General features: G+C 38.0%; 2 protein-coding genes across 9 annotated transcripts in view; one reads left to right on the top strand and one right to left on the bottom strand.

Moving 5' to 3' along the window:
• Positions 1-384: 384 nt before the first annotated feature.
• Positions 385-25,550, top strand: siral1 (SIR2 antiphage like 1). 7 transcript variants are annotated; one of them, XR_015851470.1, is made up of 8 exons: positions 386-848; positions 3,742-3,831; positions 6,555-6,807; positions 12,841-13,068; positions 15,561-15,689; positions 18,798-19,095; positions 20,393-20,475; positions 25,328-25,550. XR_015851470.1 is itself a non-coding variant. In XM_088345021.1 (7 exons), the coding sequence occupies exons 2-7, from the start codon at positions 3,749-3,751 to the stop codon at positions 25,435-25,437; spliced, it is 1,101 nt and encodes a 366-aa protein (XP_088201147.1). In that variant the 5' UTR covers positions 385-848; positions 3,742-3,748; the 3' UTR covers positions 25,438-25,550. The 7 variants fall into 7 exon arrangements, 5 of the variants coding, with proteins under 5 accessions (XP_088201147.1, XP_088201148.1, XP_088201149.1 ...); XR_015851469.1 differs by having other exon boundaries at positions 23,818-25,550; XM_088345021.1 differs by lacking the exon at positions 20,393-20,475 and having other exon boundaries at positions 385-848.
• srpra (SRP receptor subunit alpha) overlaps positions 24,538-26,520 on the bottom strand; it is a 13,180-nt gene continuing 11,197 nt past the window's right edge. For both annotated transcript variants that reach the window (XM_088345019.1, XM_088345018.1), the window contains exon 15: positions 24,538-26,475. In XM_088345019.1, the coding sequence (XP_088201145.1) occupies positions 26,347-26,475 (129 nt within the window). In that variant the 3' untranslated portion in view covers positions 24,538-26,346. The remainder of the gene's footprint in view (positions 26,476-26,520) is intronic.

Raw genomic sequence — 26,520 nt, 5'->3', positions numbered from 1 at the left:
ACAATTTTTTTTTTACCTGTTTTTCCTAAGAAAAATGCTTAAACTGGGCAAAATTGATCTGCCAGTGTATATATATATATATATATATATATATATATATATATATATATTCTAATCTGCAGAGGGTTTAGCCAAATAAACTGTCTGGGTAACACAGTCTTGTAATTAATCGTTGATTGGATTGATCTGATTGAATGTTTGTTTTTTAAAAAGAATATCGATAAATAAGACAAGTCAGTACTTGAGTAGTTTTTTTTTCACCAAGGTCTTTTTTTACCTTTACTCAAGTAATTATTTGGATTACCACTTTTACTTCTACTTGAGTGATATTAATAAACAGTAACAGCACTCTTGAGCCGGCCCCCGTCACTCACTTCCAAGAGCCGATTGATAGAGCCGCCTCGTTCACGAACTACTCATCACTACACGCGACACCAAAACTTCAACATTGGACGAACAAAGTGTGGAGGCTCCACGTCCTCCAAACTTGAACTCCACTCGTTTGTTTGCCGTCTGCTCGCGAATTCCCTTCAGAGTGCTTTTAGACTCCATTCAGACTCCGCGTTCAGCATGACTCGTTAATCCGGTCTCCCGTGCTTTCGAACGAAGCTCGGAAAGGCAGTTACGGCAACAGTTGGCTCGGGATTTCTAAGTCGAGCTAGCTATAGGGTTGACATTTTGGGAAGCCGGATTTCGCCCTTCGTGTTTGTCTACGAATACTTGACGACTTTGGCGATTTAGAGTCGAAACGGAAACGTTGCAAATTGTTACTCACGACTGTTATTCAGTGAATAGGGATTTCCCGTGACCTGAATTTCAACCAGACGTCGGACGCCTTCTGGATAAAGGTGAGTCATTTTGGTAATCAAGAGAAGATTGTCAACATAAATAAGTGCAAGGCTTTTCCAGGTTCTTTCTTGTTTCGACTTGTTAATTGTCACGTAAACCTTATAGCTCACTTTTCTCCCATTCACAGATAACGTTTCCCATTTATCTTTTTTTTACTATATTTTTAAGCAGACAAATATAGTATATGCCTGTTTGGCAGATGGAAAGCAAAAAAAAAAAAAAAAAATTATACTTTGTAAGATTGAATTATCATTATTCTATTTTTAGTCACTTTATAAACTAATATATATATATATATATATATATGTGTGTGTGTGTATATATGTCATATTTGTTTGTAGGGCAACACGGCGGTGCAATGGTTTGCGCGTGTGCGGCACAGTTCTGAGGTCATGAGATCGAACCTCCTGTGTGGAGTTTGCATGTTCTCCCCGTGCTTGCGTGGTTTTTTTCCGGGCACTCCGGTTTCCTCCCACTTTCCAAAAACATGCATGTCAGGTTAATTGGCAAATTGTCCCTGGGTGTGAATGAGCAAGTGAGTTGTTTGTCTGTGTGTTCTGCAACTCGCTGGCAACCAGTTCAGGGTGTCCCCTGCCTACTGCCCCAATACAGCTGGGATGGGCTTCAGCACCACCGCGACCCTACTGAGGAAAAGCGGTGCAGATAATGGATGGATGTTTGTTTGTGTAGCCCTTAATCATAAAATGTCTCAAAGGACACGCAGGCAAGGAAAAAATGATGTTTGCAAGGACATCAACAGTCAATACCCAGACATCACCAACGTGAAATATAGGTACCATATTTTCTGGGTTATATTTCACTTTTTTTCATAGTTTGGCCGGTTAATTGTTTGGGTGCGACTTATATTGTTTTGTCCCTTTTGAATTATGCATTTTTTTTGCTGGTGCAACTCATAATCCGATGCAATTCATAGTCTGGAAAATATGGTTTTATAGAATACAGTGTCAGATTTATTTAGATGTGCATTAAGAAAATCTTGTGAACATTCAATTCAATAATTGGGACTTTTTTCTTTTTTTTCAATACTCGACTGCTGTTGAATCTCTATTTATATTTTTTAGGTAAGTAGATCATTTTGACTTGGTCATCTTGTAAATAAAATCGCATGCTGAAAAAGTCCAAGTAACCCTGATCCAAACAATGCATATTAGTCAAAATAACAAATCAAAATGACAAACAACCCTGGCATTATATGCAATCTCCTTTGTGGTAGCAGACCGCAAACAAAATACAAATTTTATTACCGTTTTATATTATTTAAAAGTCATCATATTACAACAATTGTATTTTGAATATGTTTTTTTATTTATATTTTCATATTTTACTTCAAATATTTTCTGATATAGAAGATTACAAAAACCTTGATTTTATTTCTATTCATCTATTCTATTCTATTTATTATCATTTATTTAATATTGTAATATAACTTTTGTTAATATGTAAATGTATTTATATTTTCACATTTTAATGAAAAACATATACTGTGCCTGTATTGCAAATGGCAAAATAATCCTCATTTTATTTTAATTTTATATTATTGAAAAAAACAAACATTTTATTATCATTTGTTATTATATATTTCTAACTGTCCTTTTGTCTTGAGCCGCCATGTTGTGTCTAAAAACAAATAAGAAATCTCCTAAATTATTCTAAAAAAAAAATTAACTAAATGGTATGACTTTCCCGACATTGTTCTCAACAATACAAAAAATGAAATGTTGTTTTTATTCACATTCCCATGTAAGCTGCATAAAAAAGAGAAAAGATTTTCCTTGAAATGAGGACAAATCAAGGGTTAAATATGTAATTATATTTTCACGTTCTACTTTCTGGTTTACCAGATAGCCAAAGAAAAAATTATATTTATTTCATTTTATTTACATTTTATATTAGTCAATAATCATATCATATTTATGTTATATATTATTTATTTATGTTGGATTTTAAAATATCTAGTTTTATTTATATTTTCACATTTCTTTTCTAATACTTTCTCATATGGGAAATGGCAAATAAAATCTTTATTTTATTTATACTTCATATTGCCAGATAATTATTATGTTGTTACTTTTTATGTTTTTCATATAATTTTAAATATGTTTTTTATTCATAGTCTCGCATTGAATTAAAATATGTTCCTGTATTATTATTTTATGTTATTATATATTTTGAAATACATTGTTTTATGTATATTTTCACTTTCAATTTAAATACTCTCTAGTACAGTGGACGGCAAACAAAACTTGTATATACTTACTTTTTCCGGTATGGCAGATGGCAAACAAAATCCTCATGTCATTCATATTTAATATTGTTTGATAATTATTTTATTACTATTAGTCATTATATTATTACTTTTTGTTTTTTGTTCCATTATATTATTTGAAATATAATAATATAGTTTTTTTTTATATTTTCATTTCACTTTTAATTCAAAATATCTTATTCTCTAAAAAGAATAACTCCTGAAATGAGCAAAAATAATTTTCAGATTTATTTTCATATTTAAGGACTATTTTCTTTATTTGATTTGAAAATAAGGGGAACATTTTAAATATGAGAACAACAATCCTGACAACAAAACAAAATAAGCCAAATTATCCATAAACTTTTTTTTTTGTTGCAGTGTTTGTGATAAGGACAGTAATTGCTTTCGTTTTGCATTTGTACTTCTTTTTCCGTTTATAATGTCTGTATTTGAAAATCTCCTGTACACCAATTTGAGAACCAATAGACTATTTTTTGCAGTTGACAACCTTAATATACTGTTTCGAAGTTTGAGGTATTTGCTATTGACACAAGAGTGAGGTAATAGGAAAAGTTGTGAGTGTTAATTGTTTGGTATGGCACTGACTGTATTTATGGTTCCAGGTGTTGAATGGCCTCTGTTGTAACGGTGAAAACGGAGAAGCGAACTGCAGCTGATTCACAGGATGCAGATTCAAATGGAAAGAAGCCCAGGTAAGGACATCACATAGTGTATTGACCCTTTGCATACACGTGACCTAATCACGTCATGACGCCATGACAGACAACAGTACCCACCGTGAGTAAGGCTAGTAAACCGTAGACAACACAAAGAAGCTAAACTATTCAACACCTTTGGCAATGACGAGTCAAACAAATATTGTGCAGCTGTTGGATGAGGTGGGTCACCTTGTCAGAAAGCACAAGGAGTAGTATTTAGTGAAACTGCAGAAAGCAGGTGTAGCTTCTGACCCATACTGTCTTCCTCCTGACATATTTACACAGCTAACCAATTCGTCTAGTCTGCCTGACTTCAGTGCACACGATCTGTACCACTATATCGTGAAGGGACTATCCCCATTCACCTATAAGGTGCACCTAAAAACCCCAAGTTGGCCAGAAAACATCACAGGCGCCGCAAGCGGCAGCCCTTCCTGCAGCTCCGTGTTATTTCGCACTTTTTGTGATTCATTGTTTTAAGTGTGTGCTTCTATCTTCGGTGTTTTTCGTCCCGTTTGACAACTACACTTTGGATTACTTTCTACCCTATCGTTAAGGGGTTTTAACGCACAAAAATGCGTTTATTCGAGGAATCAACTCCTTGCCCTGAAGAATTCTTGTGCCGGCGTGATGAGGAGGCCCTATCGTGGATGCAGACCCGGAGCTAAGGTGAAGGCTAAGCGGCTAGCGGCGTTATAAGCCTTCGGTACCATCCGTAATCATGGTAAATGTGAACTCTCTACCAAATAAGACCGACGAACTGGCTCTGCTGGTGCTGGTGAAAATGGTGGTGACATCAAAGCGTACAAGGAGTGCAGTTTGCTGCGTTTTACGGAAACGTGGCTCACGTCTAGCATCCCGGACGCTAACGTGGAGCCTCCCGGAGCTACTTGGAGCTACCCGGAGCTATCCGGAGGTACCCGACTTCAGCACTGTTAGACAGAGACACAAAAGCCTGCGGGAAGCGGAGAGGAGGTGGACTCGCTATCTACGTGAACACGAGGTGGCGTAACCCTGGGCACAAAGATTTTCACTGCAGGGACGTCGAACTTTTGGACTAGCGTGTGACATCATTCACTCTGCTGTTGCTAAACTACAACACAGCACCCTGAGGCCATCCTGTTAATCTGTTAATAAACAACAAAATGATACTGCTGAAAGTGTGAATTTCCCTAAAGTATCTATCTAAGTTTAAAAGTGCCCCTTATATACTGGTAGATTGGAAATGCATAAATTATTTATTCATGTGGGTTACTACACAAGGTTTTATGGTATACTAAAGTATTTGTGCAATAATTGATCAGTAAAAAAACATTGCTGACCAAAATCCTGTATGCAATGTTGGTGAGCACCGAATCCTAACCACTAGACCACGAGTAATACAGATAACTTGCATAAGATAAGGCATTAGATTTATTCTCATTATCACACTTTTACTCACAGTACCAGAGGCTAATGTTACAGAATGGAGAAAACACCAAGTCTTCCTGAGTGATATACATAAATGCAAAGTCTGATTCAAGAGTTTTTTTCCCTCGTGCTTTTTTGTGTTCATTTATATCTTTCAGGACAACTTTGTGTTGTCTAACATTCTTCTCTGGCACTAAGAGTAAAAGTGGTGTGATAATGTGCTAAAATCATATGTCATCTGTATCACTGGTGGTCTATTGGTGAGGTTTCCACGCTCTCACCGCCGTGATCCTGGTTCGATTCATGGTGCATACAATGGTTTGTGATTTTTCAAGTGATCAATAATTGCACTCATTTATTCGGTAGCTCTCATTGTAGATTTATTTCAATGCGCCTATAGTCCAGTGCACTGTATATAGTATATGCAGGGTTTGTACGGATGCAATACATTTTTGAAAATGCTTGAATTTTAATGTTGTGTTTTCAAGGATTGATAAGTGCTTACATTTTTGGTGAATTGCTTGAAATGTTTGCCATATTTCTCAACAAGTCTGCTTAAAAATGATGTTGACACTGCTTTCGGGTTGCTTTACTTTGCCATTGCATTTCTTCTTCATTCGTTCGTGGTTTACTGCTGCTTGCATTATTTTTTACGGCATTGTCCTATAAGGCGTTACTGCCCCATTTGGGTCATGCCCAAACAGGACAGGAGCATGATACACCTAAACTGGGCTTTATGAAATGTGTATTAGTGCAAGTATTACATATCAATTATGGATATTTGATATGCAAAAATTAAGGTAGTATTTCCCAGTGGTAAATTTTAGTTTATTTTTGCAATTGAAAATGTAAGCTACATATTGCTGTCTTTTTTTTACCCAGCATCTATGTGAAAGATTCGTCTCAAAAACAAATGTGTTTCCGATTTACTCAAGATCTATAAATCTTATGTCTTTATAAACGTACACGCAAGATTAAAAACCGCATATGTATTTACAGATATATTGGTGGCTCTGCAAACTACATGATTCTCAACTGTATTTCTTCTTTTAATGGTGCAAGAGAAATTGGAGAATTGGCCTAGAAAGTCCTTAAAAGTGCTTGAAATTGGCCATGAAAAAGGTGTACAAACCCAGGATTTGAAAATATATATGACAAAAAAAGTTTTTAGGGGGTACACCTTATAATGCGGGAAATTGGGTAATTTTACAAAAGTTACTCACAACGCACAAAGTCAGACAGAATTAAATGTGTGACTCTAGAAATGTTTGCTTCATAAAAAGAATGAAAATGTATGTGTCTCAAAGGAAGTTGCTCCCCAGCCTGAAGACAAAGCATGCACCCGAGCTGGTCTTGGTGATCGGGACCGGGATCAGCTCTGCCGTGGCCCCACAAGTCCCCGCTCTCCGCTCCTGGAAAGGCCTCATCCAGGCATTGCTGGATGCCGCTAATGACTTTGACTTATTAGAAGAGGAGGAGAGCCGACGTTTCCAAAGGCACATGCAGGAGGATAAAAATTTGGTGCATGTGGCTCATGACCTCATTCAGAAACTTTCCCCGGTAAGGCATCAATTTTGTGCTTTCCCTTCGGCTTTCCACACTGCTCTGTCATAAATTGACCTATCATTTTTGGTTCATCTTATGTAAAAATCTCAATTCCTCATCATAGTATAATACAAAATTACAATCTTGGGGGATTTTGATCGTAAGGATTTTTCTATTCCTAATTAATTATGATATGAATCCACTTACCGTTCTGACAAAGCACACTTGAAGAGAAAGCAAAATTAAATATACATACAAATAATCTGTTTACGTTCTCCTGGCTTCCTCTACGAGGAATTTGTATGACCTTTCTTTTTGTATCTTTAAGGGAGACTGTGTATTATTTAGCACTAGTGTTATGAAAATAACCTTCATTAAAGAAAAAAATACTGCTTTAGATTATGAGGAAAATAAATAAACGATCATGTTAAAGTGCATTCGTTTAAATACTCGTCTGTCAGGAGATTTGTTTTTATTTTACGTAACATAAAGCTCACCTAAAGGGAGCTGAGATGATTAGCTGTCATCTTGCTGCTACGGGTACCCCTAAAAACCAAAACCCTGTCTTTTTTTTTCTCTTTTTCTTTTGTCTTTTACTTTTTTCTCTTACTTTCCTTTTTCATTGTTTGTTCTCTTTTTTTCTATTTTCATTCTCTTCTCTTTTTTGCTTTTCTGTTTTTCTTTTCTATTTCCATTATCTTCTACTGTATTTTGGTCTTTTCTTTGTCTGTCTTTATTTCTAAGTTTTTCTCTTTTAAGTTTTTTTAATTTTTTGCCTTTTTTCTTTGTTTTTCTGGGCAAAAGATTAGAGGGAAAATGATTGGTTTGGTCACTTTGAGAAACCGTAGTTTGCATTCTTTCCTGTGCAGTTTTGATTGCATGACAGAATACAACAACATTTAGTGGTCAAATTTTACTCGCTGTCCCTTTTAAGCATTTTTTAATCACGTTGAGGCCACGGCGCCGGAAGAAAAGATTCAATTTGAATCATTTACAAACAAACAAACAATTGAATCATGTACAAACAAACAAACAAAATATTCATGTTTCAATAAGTGGAGTGTTAATAAAATATTTCTGATACTGATATAACCAGATAAAACTAATTTTAAGTTACCTGTCCAAATGAATGTTGTGCCATCTCACCTTTCCCACTCTCTCTCCTGCAGTTGACTTGCTGCTGCTCGCTCCTGAAACTAATACTTACCTCTTTGTGTATTGCCTGCATATGGCGACACCCTCTTTCAGCTTGTCTGTCAGAACCTTGATCTCCTCCTAAAATGCTTAATTACTCGTATGCAATAGTATAACAGTTTCGAGCAGAATGTGGACTATTGTAGGCTGTAAGGGTGACAATTACATATTCATAATTTACAAGAATGCACATGAACCCCAGGATACAGTGACAGTACCTAAGAAGTTTTAATAGAGTCGCACAGTATTTTTTTTAGGCCTTTCGTGGGTAGATTTGGGGTTTGGATTTGTATTTACTTTTCAAAGTGTCTGTTTGGATATGTGGTCCAGTTAAGGGACCGAACCATTTCCACTTCAAGACACTTTCCGAGTCGGTTTTGAGTCGACATCGGTCACGTAAATGTCTCCTTTTAAGTCGTGAGTTGTGGTGCGCGTGACTCACCCCGCGTAGCGATGTATAGAGGCGGCCAGGGCGTTGCCCGAGCCGCCGGGCAGTATGCCCAGGGGCGTTCGGACCGCCTCCTCCCAGTCCGATCTCTCCAGGAGACCGTTGATCACCTCAAAGAGAAGGCGTTCTCGATTGTTCTCAGCTCAGGGATGCTGCTGGAAATGTGAATTTCCCTTCGGGGATGAACAAAGTATCTATCTATCTATCTATCTATCTATCTATCTATTACATTTTAGGGCTGCATCTTACAGCATGTTTGGTATAAAATACCTTCAAATCAATTCTGCCATTTTGCAAATAAATTCCCCCATTTTGCTAATGAATTCCCGCAGTTTGGGTACTGCTTGAATGGATGCTATCATTTTTTTAGAATCAATGGTAAAATCACAAGAAAGGTTGATGATATATAATCAAGGTCAATCAAAGTTTTCTAAATCGTAGCACAGCAAGTCCACTATTACAATTTGTTACAGTTTGCAAACTTCTTTTATAAACTTCCCACTTTAAAGAAGATCAGTGAGAACTACAAACATAAATGCTTCCCCGGTATTCTTTTCTATTTCATTGGCTAAGAGAAAAGCGGCTTTTTGTAAAGGATACATTTCAAGCAGAACTTTTATTTTGGCACTTTTTTTTGTATTTGTGATAGCTCCAATATCTAAACAATGTTTTCCATAAACAGAAGTGCACTTTGCTTGCAAAGTGTTTTTTTTATTGCAAGAACACTCAACTTATGCATAAACAACGCATAACCTTTGCAAGAACTTCCCAGCGCCCAACGTTTTCAGTAAAGTGATCAAACAATTTCATCACCATGGCAATTGCGTTCCTGCAGACATGCACAAAATTTAATCCCTCTCGGCTCTGATGATGACAAAGGAACTTCATCTTTTTAAGAAAGTAAAGGTCTGTTGAATCATCTGTCTTATCCATGTATTTACTTTTCCCACCACACTGCTTCACTACACCCACACACTCTAAATTGCTGGACACAGGAAGCAAAACTTGGAAGTGGGGGCTTCCTTGATGTGTGGACAAAGATATGATAAAAGCCACTTCTGAAATCTAATGATGATTTTTCATACTGAGATTATTCACAGAGGCTTGATAGTTTACTGATGATCTGCGCCAAAGCCTTTAGAACATATATATATATATATATATATATATATATATATATATATATATATATTTTTTTTTTTTTTAATTTCAAATAAAACAAACAAAAAAGCATTTTTATATTTTAGCACTCAAGCACAATGCTTCTGAAAACGTATTTAAATGTTATGGCACTGAATGACTTAGAAAGAAAATCAGAGGAAAAAATAACATTGATATTACAAAACACTTGAAAACGCAAGATATTTTAAATAAAATAAAACTGACTTAATTTTTCTAGATTTTAAACTTACACAATTCTCCCAACTAAATTAAATAACAAAAATAGATAGTACTTCTTTTCCATTCTCTATCAAAACAGTCTGCTTTGGCAGATGGGGACCTGATAATGTTTGCCTTCTGTGTTACTCATGTCCCGTCGCACTTTTGACACCGCTAAAACTCACTTTGTATAACCCACTTAGCATTCTGTTCCTAAGGGAGCAAACACAACTTTATGGCTTTATCGGGCATGTTTTTCTTTATCACTCTTGGTTGGTGTAGACCTGTTATTTTATTTTTATTTTATTGTATTTTTATTTCAGAAAGTGATAGAAATTTGTTAACTTTGCCATTTGGTTCATGCAAAGGCCTAGCACTTGGCAAATTATTTCACATCCTCCCGTTAAGCTCCTGTAGCCAATACGCTCCATCAGTCATTTCTTTATGTTGAGGTATGACATTTAAGGATTTTGTTTTGTCAGCGTATAAAATAAAATTAAACCTATAAATTATGCTAAGGAGTTATATTTTCTTACATCTGTGGGTGTGTCCTGCAAAGTTGTTTTGTATGTTTAGGTCATGCACGTGCACAAACAAAGTGTTTTCAAAAGATTTGTTTCGTGGATATTGCGCAAAATATGCAGTGTTTACGATAATCTCCCAACCACTACTACATTTCCCGGAATGTTGATTCCTAATAGCCCAAAAATATCCACCAACGCAGACATTTTTTGGTGTCAAATTGGTAATCAAAAAGCGAAAGAAGCCACGTTTTGTTAATTTTTTGTTGGATTATTATCGTGTATTAAGTTTTAATAATTTTGAAACTCTTTTGCATTTAAGCAACTATGTTTGCCTTGTCAAAAAACTGAAATTTTCCAACTGTATAGAAAGGTATACAAATTATTCCTAGGCAAAACTGTACACTAAATAAAAACCTCAGTCCTAGGTGATACTGCATTTACATTGCTGAAATCCTTCAATAAGGTGAGGACACCCTGATGCTCTTGGCTGTCATAAACACTAGATGGGGATACTGTAGAAAGGAGTCAAGCTGTTTAGCTTATTAGTTTGGTAATCCAGCGTCTCTCTCTGCTCCTTGATCATTACAGCGAAGCGCAAAGGTTTTACTATTTTTAGCTTCAATGCACAACAATGCCTTGTTGCCAGAAAAGTCTCATGTGTAAAAGCCTGCAAGTGTATTTACTGTACATTTACTGTGTTTGACTTGGGCCATGTGACGCCTTTAGGTCGAGGTGTAATCAAGGTATTTTTACATATTGCAGATTTCTAAATGGTTCTAAACTGTACAGGTGCTCATGTTTGCATAAGCACTATATTCCCAAATGCAAACGTCCGTCCATCTATTTTGTTTTCATCTCACTTGTCTTCATTTAGTCATGAGTGACCTGGAATTTATCCTAGCCTACTTTGAGGAAACAAGCTGACGTAGTCACCAATTAATCACAGGACAGATAAAGATACATTGGATACATTTAACGGCTATAAATGAACCCTACATGCAGTTACGGGTAAAGTGAGAAGACGCTTGAATATTCAGGGAAAACATCACTAGCACTGAAAAAACATAGAAGGTTGCACAAGCTTGGGTTGAGTTTGGACCTAATTACCTCTCAAGTCTAACGGTAGACATGCTCATTCTTACTCAGCACTTGAAACATTAAACCAGACCCATACAATCCCCGAAAATGTGGCAGCTAGCTTGTTGGGGCTAAACTACTAGTAGCAGAAGCTTAAAACAAACGTTCCTATTATTATTTAGTGTTACTTAATCAAAGTTATTAAAGAGGTCAAAAGTGAAACTACAGAGATGTACTGATTTTAAAACAGCTCAAATATTTTTTTAATTTCAGTGCCTGTTCTTGCTTCGACCACAAGGAAGTGAGACACTTTTGTGACGTCCTCATGTCTTGAAGTTGTCTACTGAATTATTCTGCAGATTTATCTTCGAGCGTGGTGTTCTGTTTCTGAATTCCGGTTAACGTTTGACGGCTTCACACTTTCATGTCCCAGCACCTCTCTGCAAAAAACACACTGAGGTTTTTGTCCTCGTTTGTCTTCAGGATAATAAAATCCATACCTCATACATTCTTTGCTGTATCTGATTTTTGTCTGGTTCAACAGGTGTAAACAAACTGTACCGGCCTTTTTATGGGATGTGAAATGGTGATAAATATCACCATCTACTGTTAAGGAGTGTGATGGAGCCTCAGTAATTGTTTTTCTTTCTTTTCTAAGGATAGCACATTAATTTACAAACCACTGACAAAACATGACTGGCAGTGAATGTGTTAACTGGTTTATTTAACAGTTGAGTGACTACTGTTTTAAACCTGAACCAAGTTATACAAACTCACGCAGGAGCTATAAAAAAATAATAATTATTAATTAATTAATTAATTGTTGTACTGCTTTGAAAAAATAAATAAATAAATACAAATCAAAGGAGCTCAGCGTACTAAAGCTAAAGCTGGGAGTATTTTTCCCTGCGTTCCACTCGTCCATTTCGTGCGTAACGGAAAGGGCTGCGTGCGCGGCTCGCGTTAGCGGCCGGCCAGCACCAGTGCGGCCGATTTGTCGCCAGTAGGGTCTGATGGGGACGCGATCCGGCCTTCCTTGGAACCTAAACTAAATAGCTGGGTATATAACATCAGGGTTTCGAGTCAGCACCATATTCCTAGATGGACACATCAAGTTGCAAAATGCGAATTTTTATTTCCTGGTACTGACTCGTCCAGTCTGCAGGCTAGACACCTGCTCTTTTACACTTTCAATACCCTCTAGCAGCGAAAAAGAGCATTTGTTTCGCATTTGTTTAAAAAATAATAATAATAATAATAATAATCATAACTTTTGATAGAAATTACCTAGAGACTTGCTTCTTTTTTGACTTGCCTGGCTTAGACCCACTAGAAACTGCTTCTACTTGAGTATTGTGACGCACCAGTTGAAAAGCACAAGTTTAGACAACATTATTGCATAGTAATGTTCCCTGTTGTTTTCAGAGAACAGGTAATGTGCGGTCCACATTCTTCAAGGACTGCTTGTACGAGGTGTTTGATGATTTGGAGTGCAAGATGGAGCATGCTGGGAAATATCTACTACGTTCCGTGCTGCAGTTAATGGAGAGCGGCGCACTGGTCCTTACAACTAATTTCGACAATCTCTTGGAGATCTACGCGGCCCACCAAGGCACAAAGCTCGAGTCGTTGGATCTGACCGATGAGAAAAAGGTGAATGTTCCTGTTTGCTTTATGCTGGGGTATTGATTGAAACGTCGATCATAGTTGAAGCCAGTCAGCAATATGGAAGGGGAGCAAAAATGGGTTCAAAGATTTTTATTGTGTCTGACCAACATAGTTTAAGATATTTTTTTCAATTAGGCAGAGAACCTGTAGTGTTTTTGCCCACTATTGTGCAAAAATGTTGAAAAATATTCCACTTGCCGGGAATATTTAGTTTCAAAGTTGACCCATCTACTTTCAAAATGGTTAATCCCATTAGCACAACATGTGAGGCCAGCTCTGAAACGGACAGCGATTTTAGTGAACAGCAATTCCATACTGCTCATTTCTGCTTGTAGGTAGGCAATTGTGGCTTTTTATTTGTGTTGTTTGCTGTGTGTGTCGCAATTGTCATAATTTTGTCTGCCTTGCTTCCCGTTTGCGTTGGAGCTGCGGGTGCTTTTCCGTTTTGTTTGCTTCCGGTTACCGCTTGTTGGGTGCCTACCGTGTGTTGTTTCACCAGCTAGCCAGTCATTAGCGCCATTTTTGCCGTGTCCCTTGGTTTATTCTTGACTGGCTTCACGTTTATCCCCTGTAGCCGTTGCTGCCTTTCATTGATCAGTCTGGGTTAGGTCCCCCTGTTGGCGGCTCACTGTGTTTTTTTTAGTTAGCACCTTTTGTACCATTTACCTCATTCACCTGCAAAACAACGCCAATGCATTCTTCACAAAAGCTACCAAAACATTCGAAACCTCTTTGAATACCTTAAATTATGGACTATATTGCGCACCTGATTATAAGCCTCACACGGCATTTTTAAAGGCAAAAACATTTTGAACATACATAAGCCGCACATGACCATAAGCCGCATGTGCCCACATTGAAACATCAGATATTTACAAAGAAAGATGCTACACAGAAAGTAATAATATATGGGAAAAATATGTTTTTGCAAAAAAACATGTACTATTTTCTTGCATTTTTCATGTTAAAGAATTTGGGAATACCTTAAAGAAAACAAAGCTTAAAAATAGTAGAGCTATTTAATTACACAACAAATTCACCATGGTTCTTTTTTTTTCTTTAGTCACCGCAACAGCTGTTCAGTAAAACTTCTTCTCAGGTCAATATTAGCAAAGGAGATAATGGTTGCACCTTAAGCAGCCTTCTGTTTACAACAGGAAGGGGGTATTTCCATATGGTTTCACATCTCGAGTTAAGTCTGAACCTAAAGTGGAAGTATACTTTTGCCTTGTACAGTGGTACCTCTTTATATAAGAACCTCTAAACACGAGAATTTCGGTATCCGATCAGTCCCAGAGGTTTCCACTCACCACTTGTGACTTCTTACCACCAGCATCGGGTCGTCCAGTTTGCGCATGCAAACTGTTACAGGCCCCCCATTTGTTGTAAAAAAAAAAAAAAATGTGTGTGTACATTAATTAAAAGTTCCGGTAACTCTAATTTTAAGTTTACAGTAAGTGCTTACATATCATCAGCAGTCTCTCAATATCATACCTGTCAACCTCTGCCAATTGCTCCCATTATTAAGCGATGATAAACGAATTACGAATGACAGATGCGATCTGGAATATAGCTGAAATGGGCAAGACGAGATTGGTCTTTTTTAGTCCGTATAAAAAATGATATATTTCGTACCCAACCTGAAATGATCTGAAAGGGCAATATAGGGAAAACATAAGTGGACAGGTATGCGATTTCCATCACTCTTCTTTGCAACTGCCCCCTCCCTCCTCCGCAACACATGCACGCGTTCGTTATGGCGCCCATAAACTACCATTTTACGTCATTAAGTATAATATTACTTATCACATTATTGCATTTTTTTATGTTTAATTACTATTTGAATGTGATTTTAGTGATCAGGAAGATGTGTTTTATGGCTATTAAGTGTTCACTTGTATGCTTTTGGGAGTTTTATTTTATTTAATATCGGAAACATTTGCACATTACACGAGCAATTTGGGCTGTGAACACGATCCTGGACCGAATTAAGCTTACAAGAAGAGGTACTACTGTATTGCTTACCTAGTGTTCTCTTTTATTGATGTTGACTATGTTTGTGTACTGTAACTCAATGCCAAATCTATTCCACCCTGGTCACCCTGGAAGGGGGATTACCACTTTTGAGGCCCCTTCTCAAGGTTTCTTTTTTCCTCGCGCTGAGGTTTTGAGTTTTTCCTTGCCCGCATATTGGTTTAAGATCAGGCAATGGTGTCATTGTAATTGTAACTGTGTGGTCCTTTGAGACAATTTTGTGATTAAGGGCTATATAAATAAATGTGACTTGACTTGTAATTAATCTGCACATTTAAAATCAATCGGAGGAAAATTTCCACATGGAAACATACCATGGTGCCTCACAGTAGTGGTATTTATGTCATGTCTCCATCAGAGTTGTAAAAGTCCTCTAACCAGCCCGAACAGGATGGAGTGCAGTGGACTGTTGTAATGTGTGTGTATTTTTTTTGTGTGTGTAGGTGTTGGAGTGGGCTCAGGAGAAACGAAGGTTAAGCGTTCTACACATTCATGGCGTTTACACCAACCCGTGTGGCATTGTGCTGCATCCTGCTGGTTACCAGAACGTACTGAGAAACACCGAAGTTATGGTGAGTGATGGTTAGACTGTAACATCTATTTATTTGGGGTGAAGTATGAAGCTTTTATTTAATCCAATGTTGCCATATTTGTACGTTTCAATTTCTACCTTGTTCAAGACATTGCAATGTAATAGGTGGTGACATCCTCAATAAGAGTGTGCTTCAAATACATATTGTTTGATGGATTGCGCACTGCAACTCGCATTTAGTACACATTTTGGAATAGAATAGGTTTTATTGTGGCAAATTATTATACACACAAGGAAAATGGGGACAATTAAAAATACATATCTTATTGAACATACTCAGGATTTGTACAGAAATGAGATAAACCCAATTTCCACAGTGCTTGGTCAGTAGAGACATAAATTCATAAATAAATGTATTTCCATTTTTTAGGAGGAGGAAAATAAATGATAAATTAAAATCAAGTAAACTTTTTTTTATCCTTAGAGGCATATTAGCAGCAGTAGAACAGTAAATAAAACTAATATTATGTCAATTTTGTGAAGTACCTTCAGTGGTCGCCCGCAAATTCTGTAACCAAAGTACTTAATGATAATCAACATTTTGAAATCAAATGGTTTTGACTACAGGCGTTTGTTCTACAGAGTGCATACATTGAATTTCAAATACAGTGCGGTGCAAAAGTATTTGCCCTCTACCTGATTTCTGTGTTTTTTTTGCATATTTATCAGGTTTCAGATCATGAAACTAATTTCAATATCACAGAGAGGCAACCCAGGGAAATACAAAATTAAGTTAAGAAATGTTGATTTCATTTTTTTAAGACACAAAAAATCAAAACCTATCCAGGCCTATGTTAAAAAGTAGTTTCCCAGTGAATCTATGAGCCAGTTGGGCCACCTTTGCCAGCAATAACCAAAATAAAGCAATTAGAATAATTGGTATTGAGTCTTTCATAACGCTGTGGAGGAATTTTGGCCCACTCTTCTTTGCAAAATAGTTGCAAATCTGCCATGTTGGTGGGTCTTAGCATGAATTGCAGATTTAAGGTCACACCACAGCATCTCAATTGGATCTAAATCCAGCCTCTTGACTTGCCTTTGGACACTCCTGAACCTTTATTTTGTTTTTTGAGCCATTCAGAGGTGTGTTTCCGATAGTTTTCCTGCTGCATGATCCAAAAACGCTTGAGTTTGAGGGCACTAACAGATGGCCGGACGTTCTCTTTCTGGATATTCTGTTAAATACCAGAGTTCATTATTCTGTCAACGACAGCAAGTTGTCCTGGTCCTGAGGCAGCGAAGCAGCCCCAGACCATCACCCTAAACAACCCCATGGTTTTACTTTTGGCGTCATGGTTTTTTTGTCAAATGTTGTGCCATTTTTACGCCAGATGTAACGGCCTGCACACCCTCTAAAAAGTTCAACTGTTAACTCATCTGACAACAACATGTTTCTCAAAATGTCTTTAGGATAATGTGTGCTTTTGGGACAGCAGTGGTTTTCGCTTGGGATATCTCCCATGAATGCCATTTTTGGCCAGCGTCTTTCTTACAATGGAGTCCTGCACACTGACCTTAACTGAGGCTAGCAGGGCCTGCAATTTCATGGAGGTTTTTTTCGTTTATTTTGTTACCTCCTGGATGAGCTGTCGTCGCACTCTTTGAGTAATATTAGTTGGTTGACCACTCCTGGGAAGGTTTGCCACTGTTCGCAGTTTTCTCTATTTGTGGGTAATGGGTCTGACAGTATTTTACTGGAGCCGACAGCCTTTCTCCTGGAATTTCTTTGTGCCATGGCATGTCAATTATGTTCTTCAGATTTTGCAGCCTACACTTCGCCTAACAGATTCAATTTAAGTGATTTCTTGATTACACACAGGTAGTGGAGATCTATTTTTGGGTGTGGCTTGTGGAATAGAAATCTGCTTTCCCCAAACAGTGGTTAGTCACAGTTATTTTATGATTTAACAAAGGGGGCCAATTGCACATAGGACCAGATAGGCCTAGATTTTTTTCGTGCCTTAATGGTATCAACATTTCAACACTGCATCTTCTATTTATTAGTGTTGTCTCCGTGTGGTATTGAAATTTGTTTGATGATCTGAAACTTTTGAGTGGTAAATATGCAAAAAGCAGAGAAAGCAGGAATCGTGCAAATACTTTTTCATGGCACTCTATATTCATGAAGAGATGCCTCCCTGTTAGAAAAACGTTTATCTTTTTCTATTTTTGATTTATTTGTAATGACGATGTAAACTAATTACTGCAGTCCTAAAAGGAACAATACAAACTAAGGAGACCTAAAGTGACCAAACCACACATTTTTCCCCAGCTTTTCACAAGGTTCTTATGTTTTTGGGGGGTACCAGTAGCAGCAAGATGGCAGACAAACATGTCAGCTCCCTCTCAACCGACGAGTAACAGTCCTGTACTTTATAAACCTTTTTTTTTTTTACAAATGAGACAGTACATAATATATTATTATGTAAGAATATATATTTTGCACAAAGTGATAGAGTTGGCTTCAGGACACTGTTTTTACTTTACGTGATACTTTCTTGCATCATGTAGACTTTATAGAAAACTGCATTTATATTTCTGTCAACAACCAAAAAAAAGACATATTTGACCACCTCCCTCCCCCAAATATGTCAGAAACCGCAAAAAATTCAAAAAGCCTTATAAGAAAGGAAACATACTGTATCTATATTCATCAGAAAGCGTTAAAGTGTCCTGTTTTTTTCCATAGAAACCATTTACTTTTATATTGGGAAACATTTTTGAAGAAGCGCCAGGGAGCGCCAAAGAACCGGGTACGGCTCTAGAGCATTTTGTTGACATGATGTCTTAAAGAGAATCTTAAAGTTGAAAAAGATTTGCACTTACATAATGTAGGTTCGTCAAGTTGTTTGACGTAGTGTACAACCGAGACCGCAACGTCATTGACGAGCAGGAACACAAGCAGAAAAGGGGTGGGGAAACGGTTAAGCCAATCATAATGTAGAACACAATGCACGATGAGAATCCGAGAAGTAGCGAAACCGCGATACAGCAAGGGATTACTGTAGTATAAGCTATGAACTGTATGTCTGTTCCACGTAAGAATCCAATGTAGTTACCAAGCTCTCATTCCCACTGGATTCCACAGCGTGAGATTCAGAAGCTGTACGAGACCAAATCGTTTGTTTTCCTGGGCTGTGGGCGCACCGTGGATGACACCACCTTCCAGGCGCTCTTCTTGGAGGCCGTCAAACACAAGTCGGACCTGGAGCACTTCATGCTGGTTCGGCGCGAGGACGTGGGCGAGTTCAAGAAGCTGCGCGACAACATGTTGGACAAGGGCATCAAAGTCATTTCCTACGGCGACGAGTACTCGGATTTACCCGAGTACTTGGAGCGGCTGGCCAACGAGATCTGCTTTCGGGATGTTTCAACAAACGACTGGGGTAAGGTGCAGTGTTCTTATGTAGTTTGACGGATAGGAATCATCTAAATTTTCATTAGGTCGTATAAAGGGGAAAGACATGAGGTGCACTGCATTTTAAGGCACATCCAAAATAGTCTTTTGTCATATTTTTTTAATACATAAGACGAGCAGACTAGGCGCATGGTATTGAGACTGCAGTAAGAGCTCCCATGTGTCTAAGAACATATTAATGTCTTACTGCAATATAATATGTGCCACTGACCATAATCAGAAAACATTGTTTGCTATGGGAATCAAACCTGTGTAGTGGCAGTGCTTACATTTTACCATTAGACCACTATTTTCCCTGCAGGACCTACTGCTTGATTACTGTAAATTCTGGACTACAAGCTGCTACCTATTTTCTACATTTTGAACACAGTGGCTTTAAATACGGTATGGTTTCTTTTGTAGCAGTACCAAGGAAAACCGCTGGATGCGTTTTTCCACAATCCATGCACTTTAAATACAGACCACCATGGATGTCATACGAAACTGCATTAGCAGGCATGAAAATCGTGATAGTGACAGGTTAGACAGTCTTTCCACTTTTTCAGCTGTGCGTTAATAACCTCTTGATTTGATATGTATGCGTAAGTAAAATAGATTGTGTATTATTTTGTTGAGAGACTTTCTCCATTCTCTAACATTTTTTTATGTAAAAGGGGTGAGACTGTTTAAGCTATCAGATAGATAGATGGATAGATAGATACTTTATTTATCCCCGAAGGGAAATTCACAATGCAAATCAATGTTAATAGTGCGATATGATGAAGTCCAATGCCATGTTGCATGTCATTTGCTCAACTGGTGGACTTATTACTGGTGGATTTATAGTAGATTGTCTGCACTCTCACCGTCGCTATTCAGGTTTGATACTCATAGCATACATACAATAATTTGCTATTTAGGTTAGCAACGTTTATCAAGTTGATCAATAATTGCTCAAAGTATTACCATAAAACAGGGTACGGTAACCCATACCTATAATTTTTGGATGCATTTCCAATCTTCTGCAGTATATAGGGCGCACAAGGTTATGAGTAGCACTATTAATTGGCTACCCAAATTCGGGTTTTACGTTCCAGAAAATACACTACATTATTTGTATTTGCTATCATTCGATCAGCCAAATAGAGGTCCTGCCAAGGGTTTTGACTACGCAGACTAAATTCCACTTTATATTGGAATATGGATACATTCCAGAATACGTGGAGTGTTTTATTGATGCATGTTGCTGATTGACAACTGCCTCTTTGGCCCTATTTTCCCTGCAGGACCTACTGCTTGATTACCGTAAATTCTGGACTACAAGCTGCTACCTATTTTCTACATTTTGAACACAGTGGCTTTAAATACGGTATGGTTTCTTTTGTAGCAGTACCAAGGAAAACCGCTGGATGCGTTTTTCCACAATCCATGCACTTTAAATACAAAACACTGCAATGAAGTCTAGAAACATTATGACTTGAAGTAAAATTTTTGGGCCATCCGCCATAAACCACAGCAGCAATACGTCTTTAATAAAAAGTTAAAGAGAAGCCACGCCTGACCAACTTAATAATTGACATTTTAGACCCGACCCGGGGCCGAAAAACTGGTCTGACTTGGGCTTAAGATCTTACCTCTACTTATGAAAAAAAGTTTCGTATGTTTTTGCCCAAAATATTCAAAAAGTATATAACAGGAGCAAAACTACTTTTCAATATTTACATTGTACTTATGATATTACAACTTTTTCAGCCACAAATCAACTACTCGATTTATACACCGGAGTTCAGCAGCAATGGAAGTTATCGATCAAAAATGCTGCACTTCTCCTTCTGAATCGTCAGTGTCATTATCATGTTTCTTTTAATCCTTGAGGAAAAAGAACAAGCAAATGCAGTTTGGTCCATTACCGTGGCAATCACCAATGACAACAACTTCGCAATCTGACACGATTCTCCAAAGTATGGTAGCCCTGGCGCTCTTGTCCGAAAATACAGGGCTCACATCATACGCAGCGCATTCCTCATTTGCGTATTCTTTCAGCGCAGAAGTAAATATGTCCTCGTCTTTGTAATCGCCATCTTGAACAGTCGCATGAAACGATACACATAAACGACTCTGAGCACAATATAAAACGACGCAGCTGAAAACAGCGTCCGATGTGAGCTAGGCTTAAAATGAAATGTAGGAAACAAATTAGACAAATGACTTCATTTTCATGGCTGTTTAAGGCTGCAGGTGTAGCTTTTGAACTGTGTCAACAAAATTGAGTTTTGGTCTTGAATTTAAGCATGCGGGTTTTAATCAGGTGCGCTTTGTAGTCCGGAATTCATGGTAAGCTTGCATTCCAACAATTTATCTCTATTTTATTTGTCCATGAAGCATATAAATCTTATGCGATGGGAAAAAAGGTATACCACCCCATCAATAACTCAGATAACTGGTCCTTGGATTGCCATCCTCTTTATATAGTGTAGTGTTTCTGACTTGCACATGGCTCTATAAGTCTGTGGAATTTTGTATTTGTATTTTGGAAACCAGCCAGAGATTGCTACTTTCAAAATGTGCCTGTTATGTGTATTTTCACTCGGCATACAGTGGAATCCCCAAAGTCAGACCAAAATATTAAAAACATGCTAATGGTTGACTATGACACCAATCTTCTCAGAGGAAGAGGGTATGAAATGTAAATATTTTAATGCACAATAAACCTGAAATATTGTGCATAACTGCAAGTGACAGTCAAATTACTCAGTCTAGCGATTCCTGTCAGACACCGCAACACTGTTTGCAGTCCAATGCTGTCAAAGTGGAGTGTTTGGATTGTAAGTACTCATTGGTCAGAAATAATAATGCAGTGTTTCCCATAGAATTTAGTGAGACCCTGGTGGGTGGACAGTCTAGTGCTCCCTCGTAAGAAAATTTTGTACCATCTGGTGCATTTTAAGAGCAGGCTCAAGAAGCTAATTCTATGATAAATGGGTGCCGTTGTAAACTAATCATTAATACACTAGTTATAAAAGACAGACACAGCAAACACGTGCAAAAAAAATCTGATCATCTAATTGAGGTAAATATAACTAGTGTTGTTCGGATGCCGATGCTATACTATTTTAATGTATCAGCGTGTAAACAGGTCGAATTACCAATACGAGTTTCAAATTCAATTAAGCGTAATACTCATTTAAGTGATTTTTTGTGTGTGTGCTTTTACAATGTTAAAAATGTCAGCAGTGCAACGAGATGCCAGTCGGGATTTTAGCCCGGAACGCTCTGAGCTAAACCTTTTATTCTCGTCGTCGAAAGTTGAAAAAGGTTCAACTTGGGGAATACTCAGCGTTTGCCAATGTCACATTTTACCCGGCCTTCTAATTACAGTACAAGCGGGGCGGGACAAACCTAGCAACAACCAAATGTCATATTTGCATCAAATACACACCGTGGTGTTTGCGATCATTTATGTAATGAGAAGTTATTTGGATTGACTTTTCATTCAAATGTGTAAAAAATCATATTATTTTAATAATCAGGCATGAAAAGGAGTCAAGGATTAAGGTTGTGAACAAAATACTGTATTTGTTTATAAAACGCGCGTTTAATGTTTTCAATTAAAAATCGATATGAAATTTTGACTTTTTCTCAGCTCAAACTAAAATGAGAGTAACAAACGCCGTTGAATACATGTGGCCATGATTCAAAATAATTTCTTTCATGTCCTTCAAAGTCCGAATAGATACATAATAGATGTTTCCCTTTGATTATTTTTTGCGTTTAAATTTTTGGGGCAACAATGTTCTCCTCTCCTTAACATTCGACTTTGGTACTGTGAATACAAATATTGTGATAAGTGGATAAAATCTAATGTGCGGTACACGCAAAAAAAAAAACAGTATGCCTGTTGGCGCAAACCACATGAATTTTAATTCAACCATCTCAAACGCCCATTTCACCCTGGGAAATCTCACAATACCCCCTTCCCACTTCAAAACATTCTCTTTTGATTTACACAATTCACCCTTTTTTTGACTTAAAAGGTGAATATCTCCTAAAGGTGAGATATTTTCTTGCCTGAATAATACAAGTTTGAGACTCTGGCCAGACCAATTAAACCCTGGTGGCCTGCCAGAATTTTTCTAAATATGGGAAACACTGGGGGGCAGCACGGTGACGCAATGGTTAGCGCGTGCGGCACAGTTCTAAGGTCATGAGATCAAACCTACTGTGTGGAGTTTGCATGTTCTCCCGTGCTTGTGTAGGTTTCCTCCCACATTCCAAAAACATGCATGTTAGGTTAATTGGCCGGTCCAAATTGTCCCTAGGTGTGTACGAGCGAGCCAATTGTCTGTCCCTGTGTGCCCTGCGACTGGCTCGCAACCAGGTCATGGTGTCCCCTGCCCACTGCCTGAAGATAGCTGGGATGGGCTCCAGCATCCCCGCGACCCTACTGAAGATAAGCGGTGCAGATAATGGATGGATGGGAAACACTGGTTAATAAATATTGTACTGGTGAGATTTTCTGCACTTTATGAGTCGTTTACCTAGAAATATTTTTAGACTATGGTGGTTCCACTATCCTTATGAAATGTCATTGATGAATTGAAGTGCCAATTTTTATTGTACAACTTGTCTATCTGTATTTCCAGGGTATTAAAATGGGGGGTGGGGGCTACAGAACGGCTTTAACATTCAGAAATGCCTCCTTCAAGGTTAGGACTGAATGCTTCTTCTTGCTGACGTCAAGCTGTGGCCAAATACCAGATATCTACTGCGGCAAACAAGAGACTGTTCCCTTCCCGTGTGTCTCTATAGTGAAGCAGTCTATTTGCACCTTCAGGATGAAAAGAACTGATGATTTACTTCTTTCAGCTGTCTTCTGATGAATTGGATAAATTCACTGAAATTCCCTATGTCCTGTTTGTGAAAGTGACTTGAACTATATTTTTATTTCCAACAAGGGATCCGTTTACTCCTAGTAGCCAATTGTGGCCTTTTGTCATTCACATGGTTATTTAAAAGGGAAGCCCGGTTGAAGTTTGACACTCCAGGAAATGTTTGTATGACAACGAACTGTGACATGTCTGACTCGGGTGACACGTGAGTCATTGCAATGTCTTGTATGTGAAGGGAATTTTTGCGTGACACCTGTTTGTTATGTGCCAAGACAAACACTTTGAAGGGGTCCAAATATTCAAAGTTGACATGTGCTACAGCCCGTGCACAAGGTCAATTTTCATTTGCGCTGTACTGGCTAGAACGTGTCGTAGACTGTTCCAATTATGGTCTCCGCCATTCTCCGAGTAGTAGCAGCTTGCCACTCTGCTGTGTACACATGTTCTTCATCAATCTTTTGTTTTTAAAAGTGCTCGAGTATGTGAAAACAAGGTCGTATTTATAAGTACTGTTTTCAAAATAAAGTTTTTGGTATTCCACCTGCTTTGCATGTGCTTTTTATTGTGATAAAGAAAAAGGGGGAGAACAACAGGAGTTCCAATATGCATGCCGTGTACAGCAGCTTTATTTAGAAATGTTTACATTCTCATAAATTACTTCCAATAACCTTAGATTCCCAAGTATTGCATCATTGCAAGTGAAAAGGGGCTTATGTTTAGCAGAGTTCCCCCTTTTAAAAGATAATGGGAAAAACATAAATAACCGCTCTGAGTACTCATTTACAAAATGATCTCTGGGTCTTCTTCGTGAATTAAATCCATTAATCAAGCTGGTAAGAAACCGCGCAGTGCTCCTGAAAAGGTGAACGGCGGTTGTATAAAAGTGGGGAAGCAAGGACATCGTACAGACTATTTTTGAGGGGTTTCTCTTTTAAGGACATTGTGTTATTTTTTTCACCTCCTAATGGTAAAAGGTCATTCATTAAAATAAAACTTGATTTGAAAGAATAAAAATGTAATTGATGATCCAGTGTCCGTAGTTACTGTTCTTGTGTCAAGCTCTTGTTTTCGGCTGCACTTGAGTACAGCGACACCTAGTGGTCAAAAATAGTATTATTAGTCCACTAGATGTTGCTATATGGTGGCGTGCTAAAAAGTACAAGGATTAATACAAACTATAGAGGGGTTTTTTTTTGTCCATCCTTTAAGTTTTTTTGGGGTACCTGAAATTGGGTCAGGTCAGGCCTAAAATGATAATCATTACGTTAGAGTTTGGCTTCTCTAGCTATTTTTTAGATTATCCACCTGTCATTGTTTTTTGTTTTCTTTTAGGAGGATCCGCACAATGGATTTCATCCTCCTCACGCAAGGCACTCAGCGTCAGCACACTCGGAGAACCTCTTCTCCTTACGAATCGTCACAAATACGAAAATTCTGGTTAATTTGTCGGGTTTGGGCTGGACTTTTTTTTTTTCTCTCTTACCTTTACAATTTTGTCAACTCCCTTTAGTCAAGGCTCATGTTACATAAAATAAATGCAAGTATTATTGAAAAAGTGTTGCTGTAGTGCTGTGGTTAGCACATTCGCCTAAGGTCTGTAGTTTGAGACCAAGTGGAAACATTTGTTGGCTTGAATAGGGATGGGCGCCATCAGTCTGTACTTGCCCAAGACCCTAGTGGTTAAGAGATTTAACCAACCATTATTTTAAAAAATGCATGTTAATATGGTGGTACGTTTATAGTATTTTTGCTTATTTTAATCAATATTTTTTTCTCAATAAATCAAGTTTGTTACCACTGGGAGGCGCTAAATAAAACAATGTCCTTTTAAATTTAGATGTGGGTCACATTGGTTATTTAAAAACAATGGACAAATGGACATTTAACCCCAATTCATTCCCATTTTTTCCTCTTGAGCAGGATTAGTCCCATGTGTCCTTGATGTGAGAGGTTACCATGACAACAGGAGACAAATAGGCACTATGGTCACTAAGCATTGCACAGGCAGCTGTTGTCAACCTGACCTTATTTAGTTTTGGGGGGGTAACGACTGTTACAACGCTAGATCCTGTTTATCTAGTCCTAAGTGTGTAAACAAAGGTCCATTAGACAGGGGCAATTCAGAACTCAATGCAAAATATGAGGTACTTTTCAATTTGGCCCGAATGTGATAATGGGAGGCTTCTCTGGTTGTGTAGTTTTTAAACGCGCCATCATCCTCGCAGGCCACGCCGAAGCCGGGACCATATTCTCACGGGTTGACGGGACATGAGATGGCGGCACAGGAGGACGGTAAGCGTGACGAAATGACAGGATTGGCTTCAGAGGACAAAGATTAGAGTTTGGCCTTTCTAAGCCTTCATCAGAGCGCTAACCACAGCACGGGCATTGAGATTGCGCAGGTCGTTGTATGTCTGCCCGGTGCCCACAAACACTATTGGCTGGCCAGTGATGTAAGTCATCGAGATTGCCGCACCAACCTGTGGAAGAGAACGTGTTAGTGGATCAAACCCAATGAGATCGAA

Source organism: Urocampus carinirostris, chromosome 10, assembly GCF_059441175.1.
Source record: "Urocampus carinirostris isolate Australia breed hairy pipefish chromosome 10, RoL_Ucar_1.0, whole genome shotgun sequence".
NCBI lineage: Eukaryota > Metazoa > Chordata > Actinopteri > Syngnathiformes > Syngnathidae > Urocampus > Urocampus carinirostris.
The sequence above is the reverse complement of the archived record's forward strand: the minus strand, read 5'-3'. Positions and strand labels throughout refer to the sequence as shown.

What these genes read in the sequence shown, in the direction of transcription:
- siral1 (XM_088345021.1), top strand. Translation starts at nt 3,749, where the DNA reads ATGGCCTCTGTTGTAACGGTGAAAACGGAGAAGCGAACTGCAGCTGAT. An exon ending in TCATTCAGAAACTTTCCCCG is followed by an intron (nt 6,808 to 12,840) that starts GTAAGGCATCAA and finishes TGTTGTTTTCAG; the next exon opens with AGAACAGGTAATGTGCGGTC. An exon ending in ATCTGACCGATGAGAAAAAG is followed by an intron (nt 13,069 to 15,560) that starts GTGAATGTTCCT and finishes TTGTGTGTGTAG; the next exon opens with GTGTTGGAGTGGGCTCAGGA.